Here is a 20,633-nt window from a genome sequence, read left to right on the forward strand (position 1 = left end):
TCAAAATGTAACTATAAAATTGATTTACTTTCTGTACTTTGAAGGACAAGGGTAAAATGCAGGAAAAATGTCAACAGTGCCTTCCAAGAATATCTGCAGCCACTGAACTTTCTTAAAGAAATTAAAGTTCAATGAATTTTATGTGATGGTCCAACACAAATATGCACACAACCTGTTTGAGAGCAATGAACAAATGGCTTCATGAAAACCAAGGACTACACCAGACGGATGAAGTTGCAGAGTAGTTTAACACATGGTTAGGCTATAAAACAGTCACCAGAGCCACAGCTTAAGTGGGAGAATATGTGGTAGTTGAAAGAGTGGGACAGTCTGCTAGAGCAAAGCCCATAAATGTATTAGATGGACCCAGTCAAAGATTGAAGTCTGGGTGAGACTCTTATGACCTTTCAAAATTGATGTACATAGATGTTGTCCAACCAGACTGAGGTCGAACCATTTTCCAAATCTGAGATTTGCAAGGCTGGTAGGCATAGTCTCCAAAACATATAAAACTTAAAAAAATATAGTTTTGGAAAATGTGTGTTTCAGGCTGAGAAGATGCTTGATTAGGGAGCAATCCAATATAGATGCATAACGTTAATCAGAAACTACAAAAATAAATTAAACTTTAAATATAGGCTTTTATTGTTTTACCTCTTCAAATATTCTTACTACATGAATCCGTGTTGGAGACACATTTCATATTTACAATTTTTTCCAAAAGAAAAAAATATAGATTGCACCTTTAAAAACTCAAAATGTCTTTAAGTAAACAAAAAAAAAAAAAAGGAGTGTTCTTTGCCAAATTGCTACATTTTAGTTCACAACTTCTGGGTAACCATAGTAGCTCTCCAGTTCTGCAAAGATGTCATTGGGATTCCTGCAGCTAAGGTTGCAGAAGCACGCCTGGATCCACATCATCTTCCAAGTGAATCCGGTCCCGTTTGGACACTCAAACTCCACGTCGACGGTCTTTGACTTGTACGGGATGCAGCAGCGCTCGTCGGTGCAAACGCCGCAATACTTTGGTCGGTACCACTTCTTGCTGGTGCAGCCAGAAATGGTGAGGTTCGAGGGCTGACCTTCCCTGTAGATATTCAGACACTTCTTTCCTGGCTAAGGAATGAGAGAAGCTTTTAGGACTGAGGGTTTCTGAAACCTTCGATGACGCTAAAAGTGCACATGTCTACCTTGATATGCTTGGTGATGTCTACTTCGCACGGCCTCAGATTGCAGAGACGGGACTCTTGGACGAGCTCACATTGATCGTTGGCGTTGGAGATCCTCAACGACAGGCCGCGGCCGCAGGTCTTGGAGCAGGGGCTCCATGAGGTGGTCTGGGTGATGCAGTTCTTGTGCCAGCTCTCAGTTGGAAAAACTAGATTAGCAGGAGCAGGAAGCAAAGAGTTATGCCACATGCACATAAAATGGCTTTGAACACAAAAGGTTCAGTTTTACACTTTCATCCTCCGTTTCACTTGGTGCAATGTCAGGTCAGCAGTTGATTTTCAAATTCAACCCTTTCTTATAGTCACCATCAAACAAATCTATAATGTTGTCACGCAACATGGCCGTGACATGTTAAACATTTTCAAAAATAAAGTTAATGACTGACTTAAAGAAGTTCAAGGTTTTTGACCGACCGGTGAATCCTCTAACTTGACATGGTTTCCTCTGAAACACTTTTACTGCATTTACAGTGATGGCACCTTTCTATTCTTAAAAAGCAAATCATCATAGGGAGTTTTTTTCTACTGCTGTCTATTTATGTGTTATTTGAAATGATTGCTGCCATTAACCTTGTGTTTTCTTTCTGGTTGTTCTCATTGAAAATACACATTTCCCTTTAATGATTAGAGTCACTGACACAAGTATCGCAGCAATAGACTTTAGGTACTTGGAATTAGATCTGTTTGTCTAACACGGTGTCGTGAGTGATTGTACTTTGGGACTAGACAAATATAATTTAATTTTAAATTATATAACACAAGATCTTCATGTACTGCATCTGTTTCCAATCTAAGCCATCAAGACCCACTGTCTAGTGTTGGCATCTGGATCTAATTTGTCCACGTGTGCAACCCAACAAGATCTGCTCTGGTTTTCTTGCCTTCGTGGCTTTGTTGCTCTAACTGTCTGGAACCTGGAAGTGACCCCAAAAAAACAGTGTGGGGGTTTCCACGGGAAAAAGGTTTGGATGAACAAATTCATACACACTCCCAAATCTTGTGATCCTCTTGGATTGAAAACAGCATTTGCAAAAGTACAGCGAGAGAACCAGAAAAAAGGTTCTTTTGTTTTTCCTTTGTAAAGTCAGTTCTATAGGAATCACAGATAAATTAGTAATAATTTGCAGTGCAGCATTTTTTTAAAATCTTCTCCTAATTTCTTTACCTTTGTGCCCAGATTTAAATAGTAACTTTTTAAAATCTTTATTAATATGACTTCTAACCTTCTGAAGGTGTTTTTTTTTCTTCACATTTTCTGTCCTGTTTTTGTGTCTGATCATGACAGCATAGTGCGCACTTAAAACAACAGCACTCTGCAAACAATTATTTACATAATAAAACAGAATCTGGATTTTTACAAGACTGAAAATGGTATTATATTTTATTCCTTCAACTCTAATAGCTGTAATTTTGACACCTTCATTGCTGATGTCCACATAAAATTATTTGCTTGTGAGAGTAATGCACAACACAGATCGGTTAATCTCTGCATTTCAACTGTATTCTAAATTCAAGGTTGTTATTCCTCATCATCTTGCTCTTTTCTAATGAAGACGATTTCTTGGGAAATTTTAAATTAACAGCAAAATAATTATTGCCCCATTTCTATCCTAGGTGTCATACCCTCCACTGCGTGCCTCGGCGCTGTCTTGCGTCCTTTCTTTGGTTCATCACAGATCCATTGCTCACAGCATTGCCCCCGGACTTTGACTCTCCGTGGATTTTGGCACCAAACCCTGGGAGGCTGGGACTCTGAGCACAGGGACACACAACCGATGGCGCCGTTCACGCACAAACACTGGTATTTACAGCTGGGCTTGAAGCTCTGACCGTTACGGTAGAGCACGCCGTCATATTCACAGCCCGTTCCCGTCATATCTGATAGAAACAACAAGTGGACACATGTTATATAGATCAACAGCTCAGTCTGCAATGCAAGATGCTTATGGTGCTGCACTGTATAAACAGATGTCTTTGTATAGGGAGGAGCCTTGTTATATATTCAGACATTAGATTATAGTGGAATTACTGTAGGAGCTTTAGATGCTGCAACAATAGATCTGACCAGGAACGTACAGCTTGTGTGTTCTTCAGTCCTGTGTGAGTTTCTGTGGATCGGTTTCCTTCTCACAACCCCATCAGATCACATTGAATAGGTGTTGCATCTCAACAGCTTCATAATTATTCACATTTCTGCTGCTATTTGCACAGTTATTTATTTCTTGCAAATAATCTTGACGCTTTCTGTGCAAAAACATCTTGTTCATTTCCTCAACCTTCCTCAGCTGCACATTTGTTTTGATCTGAGATTGCTAGTTTTAATACCTGTGCATCATTTAGATTATTTTAATTCCTTTTTATAAAGTGTGTAATTTAGGTTCCATAACAAAGAATATTTACCCTGTACACTGATACAGTTTAAATACAATCTGACACTATTGTATTTAATAAGACTAAAATGATTTTTCTGTATAATTAATTAGCTTATCAGCTACAGAACATAATAATATAGTATTTATGGCTATGAATTTATTATTATTATTTTTTTTACAGGGAATGTAAATTTATGGTTTCATTCATATTTCTTACAATGGATTAATTTTGTTCCAGTTAATAAATCTGCTCTGAAAGTAAGATGTAACTTTCAAATAATAATTTGGTAAATTAATGGGTTTATTGAGGCTTTGCATATCTTTTTAGGAGTTGATTTGTAGCTATTTATAACATTAATATTCAGTTGTGTTGTTTATCTAATACCAGCTGCATTCTTTTAAAACTACATAAACAGGAGCAATGTCAAACATTTTTTGACAAAGTAGCATACAATATGAAAATGTGGACTGAGTTGTTCCTGTTGTGTGAAAACCAGATGATTATTCCAGCGAGTGACACTTACATGCACACACTCCTTTTTCGTACCTAGGCTTGTCCGAGCTGTAGTCACAGTACAGCCCCTTGTGGAAGTCGCAGGTGTCGGCCTCGTTGCACTCCTCCCCGACCTGCCTGGCGCAGGCCTTGCAGCAGTCGCAGCCATCCATGAGGAGGCTGATGCCAGGAGGGCACTTGGGAGCCACCTTGGGACACTCGCAGGGCCACTTGCAGTACCGTGTCACATTGTACGGGTCTGGAGTTGGAGAAGGGAGGGCAGGAGGCATGGCAGTGGAATTCAAGGAGGAGGCCTGGAAGGAGAGAAGCAAACAAACAAACAAAAACAGCTTGAAGAGTGCTTGAAAATAATAATTTGCAATTTATAATGAACATGTTTTTTCAAATGTGTTCCAGCAAAAATAAATATGTTATTGATATATACAAGAACTTGGTTGCTATGATTATATTTTTGCATAAAAAAAATCTTGAGTAAGCTTCTAAAGTTAAAAATTGCAATCCCAGATTCTGTGTTGTTTAGTTTGCAAAAGGACTGCAGAAAGAAAATTGTATTTATTGTGTCAAGTATTGTATGTAACATTCCTTATCCTGACTCTCTTCATACCCAACCCTCTTTGATAACGCTCACATGGATGATTGATCTGAAAGCTCTCACATCCCTAATTGATTCACTGCCTGCATGATCACTAATATGTGGTCACACTATGCAATAACTTCAACAAGGGTTGGAAAGTGAGCTCAAGGCCCTGTGGAGATAATCTTATTAAATCTGCATCGGGGTCTAGTTATGGATGTGATTCTGGTAAAAGGTTACAAAATACTGATAATAAATCAGAGTTTCTCTTCCATTGTTGATGGACTGGTACAGATCACTTGAGATGCGTTAACAGCCCCAGGATCAGAAGTTACTTGTTTGTTTGTTTTTTAGCCATCTTAATTTGAAATGCATTTTGTCCAAGAACAAATTGTGCAGCTAATAATCCAACTTTTTTCCATTTCAGAATGTATTTGAGAAAATGCAATAACTGATTTACTGTAAGACTTAACAGTTGACCATCAACGTTAACCATATTTTGGCAAAGTTTAGACAAGAGACGGCACACATAACTGCAGATCCAAATATAGTCAAGTTATAAATCACAGATTGACTCATTCTCCTGAAGAAAATCGAAGCCTTTTTTAGCTCACATCTTTAAAAGACATGAGCACAAACACACACACACGCCCACTCCTGTCCCCCCCACCCCCCCACACACACACACACCCACACCTCCCCTTCTCCCTACACACACGCCTGCATGCCTAATCCACAAGTAATTATGGTAAAACATATTTAATCATCTTAAGCTTATTGGTCAATTTTTAAATCCTGTTGTCAGCCCTTCATTTGCAATTAGAATCATATTATTGATAAGTCAGTGTGATGTTGTCAGCTAATGCTGATTAATGAGTTTTAATCAAAGCTGTGCCACTAAGCCAACCCTCAGAGGAGTTCATTTAGCCTGCAGTCAGACGTCTGTTTACAAAAGAAAGAGTGATGAACAGTTATCCCCAATATTAATCATGTTCCAACATAAAGATTAGGGTAACAGATATGAAACCTTCCAACCTCAAGCTTAGCTTAGTGCTGAAATAAAAATACCAGTTGGTCAGCAATTATAAGAAGGGCCAAAAAAACCTTTTCCCCACTGATTATTCAAATGAATATTGTGCCCAACACATAATGTTTTAGGGAAAAACTTTTACATTATTCTTGTTCAAAATTGTTACACTTTCCACATTGTTTTATCATGTTCTAAGAGATGGCCATCTTTCTTTCTATCACAGAAAAGGGTTTTGGCTGAATTAAACGGAAGTTAAATCTAAATCAGACAGGAACGTGAATAATTTTGACTTTAGCTGTAAATACAAGCTCTTCTTATAACTATTACTCATACAAAGAGGGCAGATGTGGAACCAAGGAGGAGGTTGGATCTACATTAGATTTGAAGATTGGGTGCTCAGTGCATCCAATCTTTGCACTGTGTTTTAAGGGTTAAAAATGTCTATTCCTTTTTAATATGCCAACCTATTTAGTGACACAGTTTCACAGCATACTGAAGGTCTTTGTTTACTGAGAAGCACTAGCAGAAAATGGAAAAATTCTTATTCCAGAGAGTAATAATTGGGCTCCAAATGCAATAGTCTTTTGAGTTAATTTTGATTTTTTTTTCTCTTACATCTGATATGAAAACAATTCTAGAGCATTTTATGTGAAACGCACCTAAAATAAGAAACACTCATTCCTTAACTGATGCATTTACTACTTAACAATATTTGTTAACTGGATGTCGGAGGAACTTCTGAAAAATTTTAAAGTTCAAGACAGATCCGAACTAACATTTCCAAACTTACCTACACATCATCATTGTGAAATCAATAACAGAACTGAAATTGTTCTTATCAAATATAAAACTATCAATGGCACCATTGCTGTCCATCTTAAAGATCTTATCCCACAAGAAATCTGAAGGCTTCTCAATATTTCTAGGCAGAAAATTCAGGCAGAGTGTTAGGTTTTCCGACTCCTGTCTTGTGGAGCCAGCTCCCACTCAGTTCTTAAAACAAATTCTTTTTTGTTTTTTCTTTTTTATTGCTGTGCATGACTTGTCTTAAAATGACATTATACATCGTTTACATCTTTTTATCTTTATTTATGTTACTTTACTCGAGAGACGAGTTCCAGTTTTTGACAAGTAAATACAACAAAATGCTGTTGATTATATCTTTACAATTTCCAACAGATGGTCAGTAATTGATGTTCATGAACTGGTATAAATTCAAGAAACAAATCAGAGCTAAATGAAAAGCATTTCTTGGACAAACCACAAGAGGGCACTAAAATATAACACGAGAAATCACACAAGGCGTCTGCTCACATTGCAAGTTTATCTAATAATGGAAATATGGGGAACTTATTTTCAGATGTACAAAAGAGAATTAAAATATTTTTGAGAAACTGTTAAACTGTTTAAATTGTCAAGCATCATGATCCATGAAAAGAAAACACCTGAACAATAGACATAGTGCCTTTTCCTCAATTAAATGATAAAAACTCCCACACAGAAGTCATAAATAAATAAGTCATAAATACAGTGGTATAACTCATTCAACAAACAACAGGGGGAGAAGAAAATCCCTTCAGCTCACCTGTTGAATCCCAGCTGCTGTCAGAATCCACAACAGGAGCCAACTCATCACTGGTGAGGAAAAGCCCGGGCATTAAATTGGGAATTCGGTTCCGCTCTGTTTACACTGTATAAACGTGGTTCTGCTCCGCAGGTGAGCTACGTCCCTCTGCACGAGCTGTCATCCTCTGCAGCTTCCACCCCTCTGATCCCAAACCTTCTGCTGACAGCCCAACGTAAGGTCTGTGAGGACAGGAACTGCATTCTGCGGGAAGTTTTCTCTCCTTTCCTCTGCTCCACTTTCACCTAAAAATCCTCCTCCTTCTTCTCCTCCTCTTCCTCTCCTGACGGTGCGGGCCGCCCTGGTGGTTAAGGCGTGTCTGGAAGACAGCTGTGCTCTCTGGAACTTGCTTAGTTTAACATGAAAGGATAGAAATTCAGTTCAAAAGCAGAACATACGTGTATTTTAACAGGCTTGTTTTTCATAATGACCAACAGTCCTATAATCCTCAATCCTTCAGGCATATCATCTAACAAATATAAGGCTAGATTTTAAATGTTGATTAATGGATAAAAAAAAACAACAAAAAAAACGTGCTTCAACAAATTATAGGTTTGTGTGTTATGGAGCTGAGTTATTGCACCTTTAGGTTTTATTTCTTCTGACAAATCTGTGTTTTTCAGTTGAACATTACATATGGCAAAGATTTTGAAGCAATATAGCGCTTGCTTTGCTTGTATCACAAAAGCCTGCAACAAAGTAGTTCTCTTGTGTATAAACCTTTGACGGGCACACATTTTTTAGCTGAATTATTGGAAGCATTACAGCAAGGGGTTGTTTTATTTATTTATTTAATTGTAATCCGTGTTTCATTTAACATGATGTAGATACTTAAAACTGTCCAAAAGAACAAAGAGATAAACAGCAGAGTTTAACATGGAAAATCAGACATCATAGGAAAACTTCAAACAGGAGAGCAGTACAGATTTTTTTTAAAATTAGCTGGAATCAAAAATTTACTATCTCCACAATAATAAATAGAGTACCTTGACCAAGACTTTTGCACAAGACTGCCTAAGACATAGAATTACAAAACAGCAAAAAGCGCACATACCTCCAAATTGTGCATAGGCTTGTCAACCAAAAATAAGTTGTGGGATTTTTAAAGGCTACAGTTCAAACGCATAAAGTCACATTGTCAAAGATTAGCTTGACATAATATTCAAGAATGAGTCAGGAATGAGCATGTGGAGAAAGAGAAGATACAAGTAGGAACTGGGAAATGTAAGTTTTGAACATAAAAAAAGACTCTATGAATATACCTGCTTTCAACACCCAACCTAGCCATTTCACATTAAAACGACTATTTAAACTTCTAATTAATGTGTGTAAAATGCTTCCTAACAAGCAAACCTTAAATACATTTATTACTTGTACCGCCATTGTTCAAAATATCTTTACATTCAGTCCCAACTTTGAATTTGACAAGGAGGAAATCAGTTAATAATTTTGAAAGAAATCCTTACAGATTGATGTATGGTTTGATTATATGTTATGGCAATTTGCCATACGGGGTTTATTATTTTATAAACAGTAACACTGATTTAATGTACTGTGAGACAAAAAGGTTTTGTACACATTGTTCAATATGTAGGTCTTTACTGCTGAACAGCATCCCATGTTACTTTTTCCTATATTGCAGGAACTTATTTCCCCGTTATAAAAAAACCCCTCAAAGAGCAGCTGATGTGTCACCCAACCACACAGGTTGCCCACCTCTTGCGCACTGTGTCTACATTAGGCTTCTGAATGAGTCTGGCTCCCAGATGTTCACATTAAATCAATGATGTCATCACTGTCTCAGCTTTTCCCCCTTTCTTCAATTCTTTCGGACAATCTGGATGTCTCAGTTTGAGAAGATGCAGACGAGGGTCCAAAAGTATTCCACTTAGTGAAACTATTTCCTCTCAGTAGAAAAATACCGAGCTGCTGGGCTGCTGATGAAAATATCACTGAGAAAAACCAAAAGTGTGTGAGAAGGTTTGGCCCCAGGAGGAGACAGAGAAGATAAGAGCGACGGATGAGAAATGGACACTTTGTAGAGGAGCTGGCTGCCCCAGGACTGAACCCCTATTATTTACAGAGAGCCCTCTAATCCCTGTCAGAGAGCTGTCAGCCACTGAGCTGATCTGAGAAGCGTTTCCGTCTCCGTTTTGGCCTCTGTGACCTGACCCCTGTGCAGCATATTGTGCCCACTTTCACTCCTTCACACTCTCCATCATTTTCTGTCTCTCAAGCTTCTCTTGCTCCTCTCTGTCATTTTGGAGTTGGGCTTCTTTATGGTGTGTTAAAAACAGAAAAAAAAACATTGAACCTGTTTATGATGACAAGACACAGGCACTGGATCAAAATATTATTTCCAAAACGTTTCCGGACCTTCTGGTGTAATTCTGGCTGGATATTTGACCTTTCCCCTTGGCAGAATTAATAAAAGTCACTTAAATATTTTTGGTTTTCTACCACAGGCGCAGTATTAAATCATAGCCCACAAATTTGTCATTAGATTTTATGTCAGAGCTTTGGGAAAGCTGTTCCAGAAGCTTAACGTTTGATTTAACGACACTAAGTCCTGCTCTGATGTGTGTTTGGGATGTGAATGTGGAGCAGGAACCCACAAGTCCAAGCTTTAAGACTTTAAATATTAAATCTTTTGATTTAAGGTAAGGTTGAAGAATTTGAAAGAAAAAAAGTTCTCAATGTTTATACAGTATCTTCCTCCAAAATAGACCTCCAGCATGATGCTGCCACCTCCATCTTTGGAAGCTGGTGCGGTATTCTTGGTTTAAATGCCTCAAATTAAACTCATTCTTTTCACTACAGTCAGATAATTTGATTTTGTCCCATTTCACCCATTTCAAGACTGTTTTCCACAAACCTGAAAATCTCAGTGTAAGTTTAAAGTGACATACTTTTTCCTTTGTTCGCACTTCCTCGGTTAGTAGTGATGCAAATTACTCTGGACAGCGACAATGGTGTTCAAGTGGTATCCAGTTCATGGGAGGCTTGAGCGCGGTGGCAGAATGACGCGGTGGAGATGTTCATTTACTTAGCAGAGAGAGAGGAACTGGTTGGAGTTGATGGTAAAACGAGTGGAGCTAAATACAGGGCAACTCTGGAAGGTCACGGCTGAAAACGATCTGAGACTGTGGTGGAGACATAACTGTAATGAATGGCGTCGATCAAAGCATATTCATATGTTAAAACGGCTCAGTCAACATCTGGGCCAAAATCCAATTGAGAAGCTTTAGCGAGTCTTAAAAGTTCATGTACTACACAGACGCTTTCTATCCAATCTGATTGAGCTTGACGGATTTTGCAAGGAAGAAGGGGGGGGGAACATAAACTTTCCAAATCGATAAACATCTTATAAACATCCCTGAAAAATACTGACTCGGGGAAACTAAAAGTTTTAATGATTTCTATTTGGATCCCTCACTTTGTTTTCCACAGCTACTTTGTGTTACTTTATCAAGTAGAATTGGGGGAACAGAAGCACTGAACCTGGAGTTCTAATGTGACAACAAGTGAAAAAGAAAATTGAATTCAGTTCTTACCAGCATAGTCCAGATATAATCAAATTCAGTCTAATTTAGCTGATTATTAGGAGTAGTTTATGAAGCTTGAATAAAAAGTTGAAATACTTTATTTAAAGTGTTTCACAGATATCAATTGCATTATCTTTATCCAAGTTTCAACAATTAATATAAAATCTAGGTGTGTGATGTCCAATTGATTTGTAAAAGGAAAATCTGATGCAGGTTTTCTGTGCACACAGGTCAGCTCAAACCAGATTTTAATCGTCTACCATGAAAGCTGTAAAACCCTGGGTGCAACACTCAAGAGGACGAGAGGTAGAATCATGCAAAGCATGATGGGTAAAGTGTGAATGAAGGCCTGATTATAGTAGCTGATCATCTATGACTTGAGTCTTGCATCACTGCTCAAACTGAAAATCCCCTCATTAAAAACCCCTCAACTGACCAGGAAGTCCTAAAGTCGACCCATGTTTTGGAAACGTTGAAGCCTCAAAGTCAAGTGAAGGCGATAATCCCTCTTTGATTGGTAAAATTACTTTGAAACTACTTTAGGGGGAAAAAAAGTTCCCCTAAAAGATGAATTACTTTTCAAAAAGTGTGGGAACATTTTGGGATTTAGGACATTGTGAGATTTTCGAATTTTGTCATGACATCCACAAAGGATATATGTTTTTAAAAAGTGGAATGCGTTTTGTTTTTCAACATGCTTTACTAGAATACCCCTGAACAAAAATCAATGCAATTAGTTGCCCATAGAGGTCACCAAATTTAGCGTTTCACTTTGCAACAAGTTGCATAAGGCTCAGTTTAAACATGTGGAAGATGGTCAGCTTTTTTAAAAAACAAGTCTGTTTGTACCTGCAAATGATGTGAGACTGGATTAGATATTCACCTTCCAGCAGTACAGTGGTCAAACACAAATAGCAAGAGCTGCAACACAATGGTTAGAAAGCATAGTGTTAAGAAAGGTTCAGTCAAAGTCAAGATCCTGTTCAGAATCTGTGATAAGACTTGGAAATTGCTGTTCACTACTGAATGAGTTTAAGAATAATAAAAAAAAAAAGAAAATAGTCATCAGACTTAGAAAGCTGGCTGAAACATAAGCCAGAAGACTTGCAGCTGTCAATACCACAAATGGTAGCTCACTCTCAAAATTGTGCACTACTTTGTTTTGATCTATCTCATAAAAACCCATTAAAATAAAGTCTATGGTCGTAAAGAGCAGAAATGTGTTCGGGAGGTATGTGTCGTTTTTCAAGTCACAAAAAGTGTATTTTTGAACAAGTTTGTAAATGGTTAAAAATAAACTCCATTGAAATATGCAAAGCAAACAGTCACACATGGACCCCAGAGTAAAAGTTCAATTCTATATTTGTGATGTTTTATTATTTTTGGTAGATTGAAATGCTGCTCCGATATAAATTTAAATGTAAAAAGTTCTTGTACAGTTCTGTGGAAGTAAAAATTGGAAACCATGTGCTATATGTAGGTTGTACTTAATTTATATACATGTTGTATGTGTGTGTGTGTGTGTGTGTGTATTGCAGAGCAAGGGCATGGCTGACTTTGCTCAAGCTGGTTCAGTAATTATACTGTCTTTATATAGCTGTGGTCTGAAACTTGTGGACGCAAGAAAACATCTCCTGGTTTCAGGAGAAGCAAGAATTCGACATGAACTCAGCAGACTTTAATGCAACCAATGGTCAATTCTTTCCTAATGAAGAAGCGAAGTTAACATAACACATTAATCAGTCATACTCATATGCATAAGGTTGCCTACTCAGTAGTACAGCCAAATATAACACCAATTTCTCTGAATTTGGGGTTGATTGACATATGTTTCTTACCAAGTTCTTCCTGGAACTTACATGGACTATTGATAAAATAAGATGAAACTGTAAATACAGGTACTTTCATATAGCTAAGCATTTACCTTTTTTAAAACTTTTTTTTTTAGAACATACCAGGGACTTTTCTGGAATTTTGAAGAAACTCAGAAAATCTTCAAGGAACTTTTATGAAAGTAGATTAGCACTTTAGGTTTTCATATGAAAAGTATTATTTTCACTAAGGCCTTTTAAAAAAATGTATTTCCTTTTTTTTGCAAAAAGTAAAATGCTGCCTTTGCTTGCAGATGTTTACTTACCTATTACTCTACTTGCAACAGGCTGACCTGAAATTTGCTCGAGTTGAAAATGATTTATGCCACAGTTTACTTTCCTTCCAAGCAGACTGTTATTGCTGCATGGAACAGTTGGAGAAGATTTAAAGCATCCTGGCTTTATGATCACCTTTTTCCAAACCTCAAGCTCTTTGACTACGTAATAACAGATCAAACAACAGCTTTCAGGACGATTTAATATAATTACGGGTGTAAAGACTAAAGACATATCTGTTTATTACTGCTTCTAATCATTATTGGTTGTTTCTAATGTTTTCCATACAACAAAACCCAAATGCTGAATCTTAAGACCTTTGTTGCTATTCACGTCAACACATTCCCCAACCTGTTTGAACTCTTTCCATTACAGAGTGGTTATTGATTGGAGAGTGTAAATTAACAGCAGCCATTCTGGGTGGATAATCTTAAAAGGGTACAGGTCACTCAGGCTTGCAGGTCCAAACAGGCTTTTGATGCCTTAAGGTGGGAGACCGCTATAAAGGCTTTGTAGAGTTTTGACTTTGTTTACCTTTACTCACTGGTGGCATGCAGTGAATATGATGGATTTAGGATGCTGCAAGGCCCCGCTCACAACTTTAAACAAAAGCCGTCTTTTAGTGTCTGTCTTTGTGTCAACAATGAGCAAGTCCAGCGAGGGGGTTTCATTTCAATCCAGCATTTGTTTGGCTGAAATTCAAATCAAACACTGGTCTGATTTCCTTTCAGTTCTGCGGGGATACTGACTTGTGTCTTTAAAAAACAAACTTTTTCAGGACATGGTAATGGCTCATCTGTTGGGCTCTCTAGTGTTTTTTTTATGGAAGAGACCAGCCCACAGTAGGAATGTCAGTCTTAGGAATGCTTAGACCCGGGTCTCCGAATGGCTTCGACCTCGGGACATGTGATTCATGAACTTTCTCCGTCTGTTGGTGAGAGCGGGTTCATGGTCCATTTAGAATCTAAATGGTACAAACAACATGTATTTTAGAAAAAAAAAATATTTCAAACAACACAGCTAATTGGCAGAGGTTTATGATATATAATTTGATCTTTTTCTGCACAACACGTGTCTTTCAAACAGCAGAAGGGTTAATGTGTAATTTAGAAGTGGGATAAGAGGCTGGGTTCCTTAGATAGTTTTCTTTTCCAGTTTCTCTTGAGTCACATGCAAGACTTGTTTTTGTTTTTCTTCCAACATGTGTTCTTTTTGGGTGTTTTGCTAGACTGAGGCAAAGCAACCTCTTTTTTTTTCTTTTGAGTTGGAGCACGACTTAAAAATATATTTGCACATTGCTCACAAAGTCTCACTGCATGACAAAACAAAATATAAACTTTTAGTTTGAGGGATGTCAAAATGTCAAATTCAAATTTTCGGAGGAGAGTAAGCCAAAAATAGAGCAAAAAACATATTAAAATATTGACCATGTTTTATGAGAGCTTATGATCCTTAGTGCATCCATTAAATAGTAGGATAAACAGCAATCTGGACCCATATAGGACTCAGATTACATATAAGTAGTATGTTTCTACACATCTATCTCAAAGTTTGAAACAATCCAGCTACCAAAGGATAATAAATACAGTTCAGCAAAAAAAAAAGTATTTTCCTGGATTCCTATGAAAGGTGCTGATCTGACATGACACCTGGATGTTCTGAAAACAAGATTAATTCTGTCCTCCTAAACACCAGGGAAGAATCCCAGGAATGAGAAAAATGACATGATCTACACAACTTGTCCATAGCCTCCATAATTTCCCTGCTGGGATGAATAAAGAAATTCTTCTTCTTCTTCTTATAACATGAAGGCTATGGACCTTATCTCAAAAGCTAATGTTATCCACAGTTTATCAAATAAACTGTTTTTCTGATCATAAGAACCCAATAGTGCCCACCAACAGTATCTACATTCCTTTATAAATTTATCTTATTTTTAACAAGTTAAAGTCACAAAAGTTTACGTGTTGAAATTATGTGATAAATCAAAACAATGTAGTGGACATTTGCAAAGTAGAGAGAAAATAATACATAGTTTTCAACATTTTCGTACAAATGAAAAAAAAATCCAGGAAAAATAATTGCCTGAAGGAGTCCCCTTATTAGTAGACAAGGTTGAAATGTGTCCAATTCAATCTTGGTAAAAATCCAGATGTTCTGCCACACTTTCAGATTTTTAATTGTAAAACACTTTAGCAAAAATATCTCCACTTCACAATTGCTTTATGTGCTACTTTACATTTCTTTGTCAGAAAAATCCAAATAGAGTACAGGTACTTTTGAAGGTCATTGTAATTGAGACTAAAGAGGCTTCTGTGATTCTTAAAAAGACTTTAGTATGGGCCAGTCAGCAGTGATGACAGCCTCCGAGAGTTTAATCTGTTTTCTCCTATGTCTCAATTCATGACAGAAATTATAATGTAGTTAACTTCATGGCTCACCAACAGGCTTGGTGGTGTAAAACAAAACAGCATACTATTTTGTTTTACTTCTCCCTGTGGACTGTTTGTCCAAAACATAATGTGCAGAGTCAACCGCTGTAGGGTTGAAAGATGAAAACCAGCAAACCTATTATGTTACTCTGTCTTCACTTGTTGAAGTCACACACTTGCTGCCAGTATGACCTTTGAAAGCCTGTTAGATACATGAATATGTGGTTCATGGACAACCTATGATAACAAATATATCATTTATTACACTAGAAAGATAATACCTACAATCTGCCTGTGTTACATCCCATTCAACTCTACATTCTCATGTGATATTATCACTTGGCAAACGCACTTTAACTCCGAAGCCAATGGCATCATTAACGTCTTTATTGGATTTCGGGGATTTAAATGTCTGAAAAACAGCAGGTTTGCTCTACGTCTGCAGGTGGGTGGACACGACTTTCACAGGTGGACAGTGAATCCATACATGGTGAAAATAGCTCCCTGCCCTGTAATGAGTGGGTAACACATGATGACGCAGCGATATGCAGTGAATTCCCATCTGGACTGAAGGGAGTGAGAGAAACCGCTGATGCAAACTCTTATTATGGGTTGTACGAGGCTGACTGACAGTGTAACTAATGGTTGCACAACCCAGAGCATGAAGGCTGGCATTATCCTCAAGGTGTGCACGTGTGAGTGAAGGTTCAGGGTGGTGTTGTCAGAATACACAGGTAGAACATTGATTATAGTGCTTAAGCCGACCTCCTCAACTCTATGTACACTTTTACTATTCCTGGACCACACCACACTTATTTATCAACACCTGAAGAGTTATATTTAAAACTAGAATTTCACATTATACCAGACATAAATGGAAGAATAAACCCTTGCCACATTTAAACTTCATTAATCTCTTGTAGAGAACGTCCACTCAACATTTCACAATTTTTCTATCTCACGAACAGTGGCAACATACCATATAAGTGACTGCAAGAGGAACTTTTGCTACAATGGCTGTCAAATGCCAAAACTTGGAAATGGACTACGGTGACTTTTCTAGTAGCTAGATGAGGTGGTAGTGCAAATTTTAGCTTGGAGATTAGCATAAACTACAAAGGGACATTCAGTTAAAGCTATTACTACCATATTTATGTCCATCTCTATAAGAGTGCTACAGTTCAATTCAGTGTGAGGCTAAGGTCATTTGGGTACATCCTAGACAGGCTGCCAGTCTATCACAGGGTGACACAAAGACATAGAACACCCCACCATGCATGCACACACTCTTATTCAAAGGACAACTAAAATAACCTATCACCCAATCCATTTAAATTAAATTTATTTCATTTTTAATTCACTGCAAATGTCATCTCAAGAAACGTCACAAGACACAGAAATCCAGTTTAAATACAGAAACCTAGACTCAAAACAATAATATCATATGGAAAGAAATCTGTTGTGCGTATTCCACTTTGGCTTATCTAAGGAAATCCAGCTGAACGTATTGATTTCCAGCAATCCCTCTGCACAAACAAGCATGTGGTGCTGTTGTTTGCAATCAAAGTTTTAACCACACTGTGTTCTGTAGGGCGCCTGATCCTAATTCTCCTTGCAGTTTAGTTTACTTTCAGTTTTATTCTGACTCGTAATTATCAGAATTCTGCCGCCGAGTGTAGAAGTAGCAGAATTAGCATAACCACCTGCTTGTCATCAGTAGCGGCGTTTCCATTACAAATGTGCGCAAATCTTTATCGCTATTCTGCTAATGTCGAATAAACACAATTTTGCAATTGTTGTTTCCATTAAATGAGAAATGTGCTGAAAATCACATGTGAATAGGTTTGTTCACGTGATAAGTCATTAAAAATAATGGCATTGACGGATGTAACCAAATGTATTTCAGTTACATGAAATACATTCATAATTCAGCCATGGCACTAGCGCTCATCAGCTATAAGACATTAGAAAACCGTGTTTCCATTAAACAAATTTGTTTTTGTAATTTCAATTTGTGCAATCGAACAATTTAGTTAATCAAACATTGCTACTTAAACTTTACAATCATATATTCATTTTCCAAGGGCATTCTAAAAGTGTCCTTTTAATGACCCCTCCACCCCCACCACTCTATTAGCATCAGAGAGCCTAAAACTGAACGTTTGCAATTGTGGTCGCAGCTCACAGTAAAGTCAGTGATGTAATTCTTAGGAGTAATTCTTTCCCATACTCATTAGGTCTTGTCCTATTTACTGCGGCTGACTGGAATGAATGTTTCTGGTCTGCAAATGGTTCTTTGCTTCTCAAGCTTCCCTGAGAGAAAACTTGGAAGAGAAGGTCAACTTCATGGTTGTGTGGTGTTTCGCGTCTCAGACTGTGGGATAATGATGCAGTGCATGACAGACACAGATGTTTTTTCATGAAATTTTGTCTAATTATGTTACCTAAATGATTCTACTTATGATCCAGAGTAAAATACACTATCATTATTGTTTATTTAAATCACTAAGTAAGCAAACAGTAATAACAAAGAATATTAAATTGTATGCATTTATGCATGCATACTCAGAGAACGTTAATTACCTTCACAGATAATTTCATGGATTAAGATGTTCCAGATGGCAAAATTACCCCCAGATAGTGAATTGACTATAATGCAGGCAAACAGAGTAGCTACGTGTACTTTTGGCAGCAAATATTTTAAGTCTGAGGACAAAAATGTCACAAAACATTTACTGGAGAAACATTCCTATGAGTTTGTCTAGTGGTTTTAAGTCCAGTGGGGTCAGCTGGGCTTCTGAATTCAGATACTGCTTATTACCGAGGGATAACAAACACTTAAAGTTTAACTCCACGTGTTTTGTCCTTTGTTTTTTGTGCAAAAGAGAAACAAAGAAGATCTCCAGTGTAACAACTCTCACTTGTTGGTTCCAATCCTAACAGACAGGGCAAAGTCACATGAATGTTTTTATTTAGACCAAGGAGGAAATTATGATGAGAATTCCTTCCAGTCAGTAATTTAGTAATTTTAGACAGAGGGTGTGGAAAGCTCTTCTAGAAATGTTCAGACACATCTAGATTGTGCCACAGTAGCCTCTGGCAAGCAGCCAGTGTCAAGCAGACACTGTGTCTTTTACAAGAAAACACATTAAGACTCAGTTGCCAGGAACAATGCTAGCAAATCATTCATCATCTTCAAAATGGAGGTTCCCATCTTCATTTCTATGCCATACCAGTTCGGTCATTAATCACTTTCCCGCTCTTTCAAATAACCTGTGTGAGGAAAGGCCTTGGCAGCATAATATCAGCTTTACAGACAGACATAACTCTTCCAAACACCTGCCAGGGAGATTTTAATGCAGAGTTTCACAATAAAAATGTGTTACTTTTTGTACCCCAATAGCAATAAAAGACATATAAGCTGCTAATGCATTGTTTTGGCTTGTAACAGTTATGGCTAATAATGTGTGGAGAACCAACACCCATGCGCGTTTAAAAGTCTTCCTTTTCATTAAGCGCACAATTAGGATTGTACATCACAGTTTGACAAATAGACATTTACTCAATAAAGTTCAAGGCAAACATTTTTATGGAGACTATTATGGTGGAGAAGCATCAAATTTAATTGTCTGTAGAAACACCTGTGGAATATGTTTCAAATCTCCCTCTGTGAAGAATTTACTGAGCTGGAGGCTAATGTATTTGGTCGAATGGGTGTCATGTCTATTAGTGACTCATTAAAACAGCCTGGGCAGTGTCAGGGACATACGGAGCCCTCTAGGGGACATGGGAAAATTTTTGCGTTCCCTCGCAATACTGTACTGATCAGTTCATGCGGCATAATTGAATACTGTAAGCCTTTATTACGGTGGCCGCCGTGAATGTTAATATGTCTTTGTGAAATATCTGAAGTTTTATATCTTTTTCTTTAGGATAGAAAGGCACCACAAACCTATGATATAAACAAAAACTGAACATGAAAACAGTCCTTTAACCTTTCAGGCTATGTACACAATAGAGACACAATCAAAACTGTCGGATGACTTATTACCCTCGATAATAACTCAGAACTAGTCCAAGTAGTTTGGATGTATTTTTATTTCTTTCCTACTTGCGGAAAGTTTCTGTTTATATCATAGGTTTGTGGTGCCTTTCTATACTCTAGAAAAAGGTATAAAATGTCAGATATTTCACAAGGAGATATTGACATACATGGAAAAACCTCACATAACCTTATATTAAGGCAGAAAGTATGGTGGCTGCAGTAAGAAAGGCTTACAGAATTCAATTAACACATAACTGATCAGTAGATTATTGTGAGGGAACGCAAAACCTTTTGCGAGGGAACGCAAAAGAAAATAAATTTCCCATGTCCCCTGGAGGGCTCTGTATATTTCCACTCTAGCGACATCTGTTGATTTAAAAGAAAACTGCAGTGTGTGTTGGATGTTTTATATAGCAGGCTAAAAGCCAATTCTGTTCATCTTGATGCCAAAACGTCCTTGTTAAAAAAAAAAAAAAAGGTGCTTCATTATTACAATCACTTTTTTCCAGGTATAATTTGCAGAATTAGAGCTTATCAAAGCAAAAATTATGAAACATATTCATATGAACTTATCCGTCCTAATAACGCAGCGGTATGCCAAAAAAAAGCTTGTTGGAAGAATGACCTCAGGGACGTATTCTTTTGAAAGTTGTGCGCCTTGTTGAGACTGATTAAATGTCACTGATGTGAAAACCCATGGATATTACTATATCTTGGTTGAAAATAATGAAAAAAAACAAAACAAACAGAAAACAGTGGAGTGCAGTTTGAGCTGCTCTTCATTTCACAATATCTTAATGTTTTTATAGGTAAAACATGGATTAATTAAAACCAACTAAACAGAATTTATATTTCAAGGTATCCTTTGGGACTAAAATTTCCATGTCTGAATGTATGATACTGTACAAGTATTAAAGTAGATCTTATATGATTTTTATTTTTAATTAGCCACAGGAAACTTACTAAGTACCACAGAAGCTACATGTTGACTGTGAATTTATTTTAATCTGAACTTAGTGACAACTTCCTTCCTGGCAGAGTCAGTCTTGGCATTTGAAACTGGCCACCAGCAGCCAAACCACAGTGACAGTTTCTGTCGCAGAACATGTTAACCCGTTTAG

General features: G+C 37.4%; 1 protein-coding gene and 1 long non-coding RNA gene across 2 annotated transcripts; one reads left to right on the top strand and one right to left on the bottom strand.

The window, feature by feature from the left end:
• Nucleotides 1-621: 621 nt before the first annotated feature.
• On the bottom strand, nt 622-7,565 carry ccn4a (cellular communication network factor 4a). Its single transcript, XM_028035627.1, has 5 exons — nt 7,305-7,565; nt 4,126-4,408; nt 2,853-3,107; nt 1,191-1,378; nt 622-1,116 (listed from the first exon to the last, which is right to left on the bottom strand). The coding sequence occupies exons 1-5, from the start codon at nt 7,350-7,352 to the stop codon at nt 817-819; spliced, it is 1,074 nt and encodes a 357-aa protein (XP_027891428.1). The 5' UTR covers nt 7,353-7,565; the 3' UTR covers nt 622-816.
• LOC114155643 (uncharacterized) lies at nt 2,936-4,271 on the top strand. Its single transcript, XR_003597800.1, has 3 exons — nt 2,936-3,030; nt 3,324-3,385; nt 4,153-4,271. It is a non-coding gene; the product is annotated as an uncharacterized LOC114155643 (long non-coding RNA).
• Nucleotides 7,566-20,633: the final 13,068 nt, after the last annotated feature.

Source organism: Xiphophorus couchianus, chromosome 13, assembly GCF_001444195.1.
Source record: "Xiphophorus couchianus chromosome 13, X_couchianus-1.0, whole genome shotgun sequence".
Classification (NCBI taxonomy): domain Eukaryota; kingdom Metazoa; phylum Chordata; class Actinopteri; order Cyprinodontiformes; family Poeciliidae; genus Xiphophorus; species Xiphophorus couchianus.

Bases quoted from the DNA above. Each gene is read 5' to 3' on its own strand.
- ccn4a (XM_028035627.1), bottom strand. From the start codon at position 7,352: ATGAGTTGGCTCCTGTTGTGGATTCTGACAGCAGCTGGGATTCAACAG. The intron at 4,409-7,304 runs GTGAGCTGAAGG...CTCTCCTTCCAG, and splicing joins CAGCAGCTGGGATTCAACAG to GCCTCCTCCTTGAATTCCAC. The intron at 1,117-1,190 runs GTAGACATGTGC...CTCATTCCTTAG, and splicing joins ACATCACCAAGCATATCAAG to CCAGGAAAGAAGTGTCTGAA.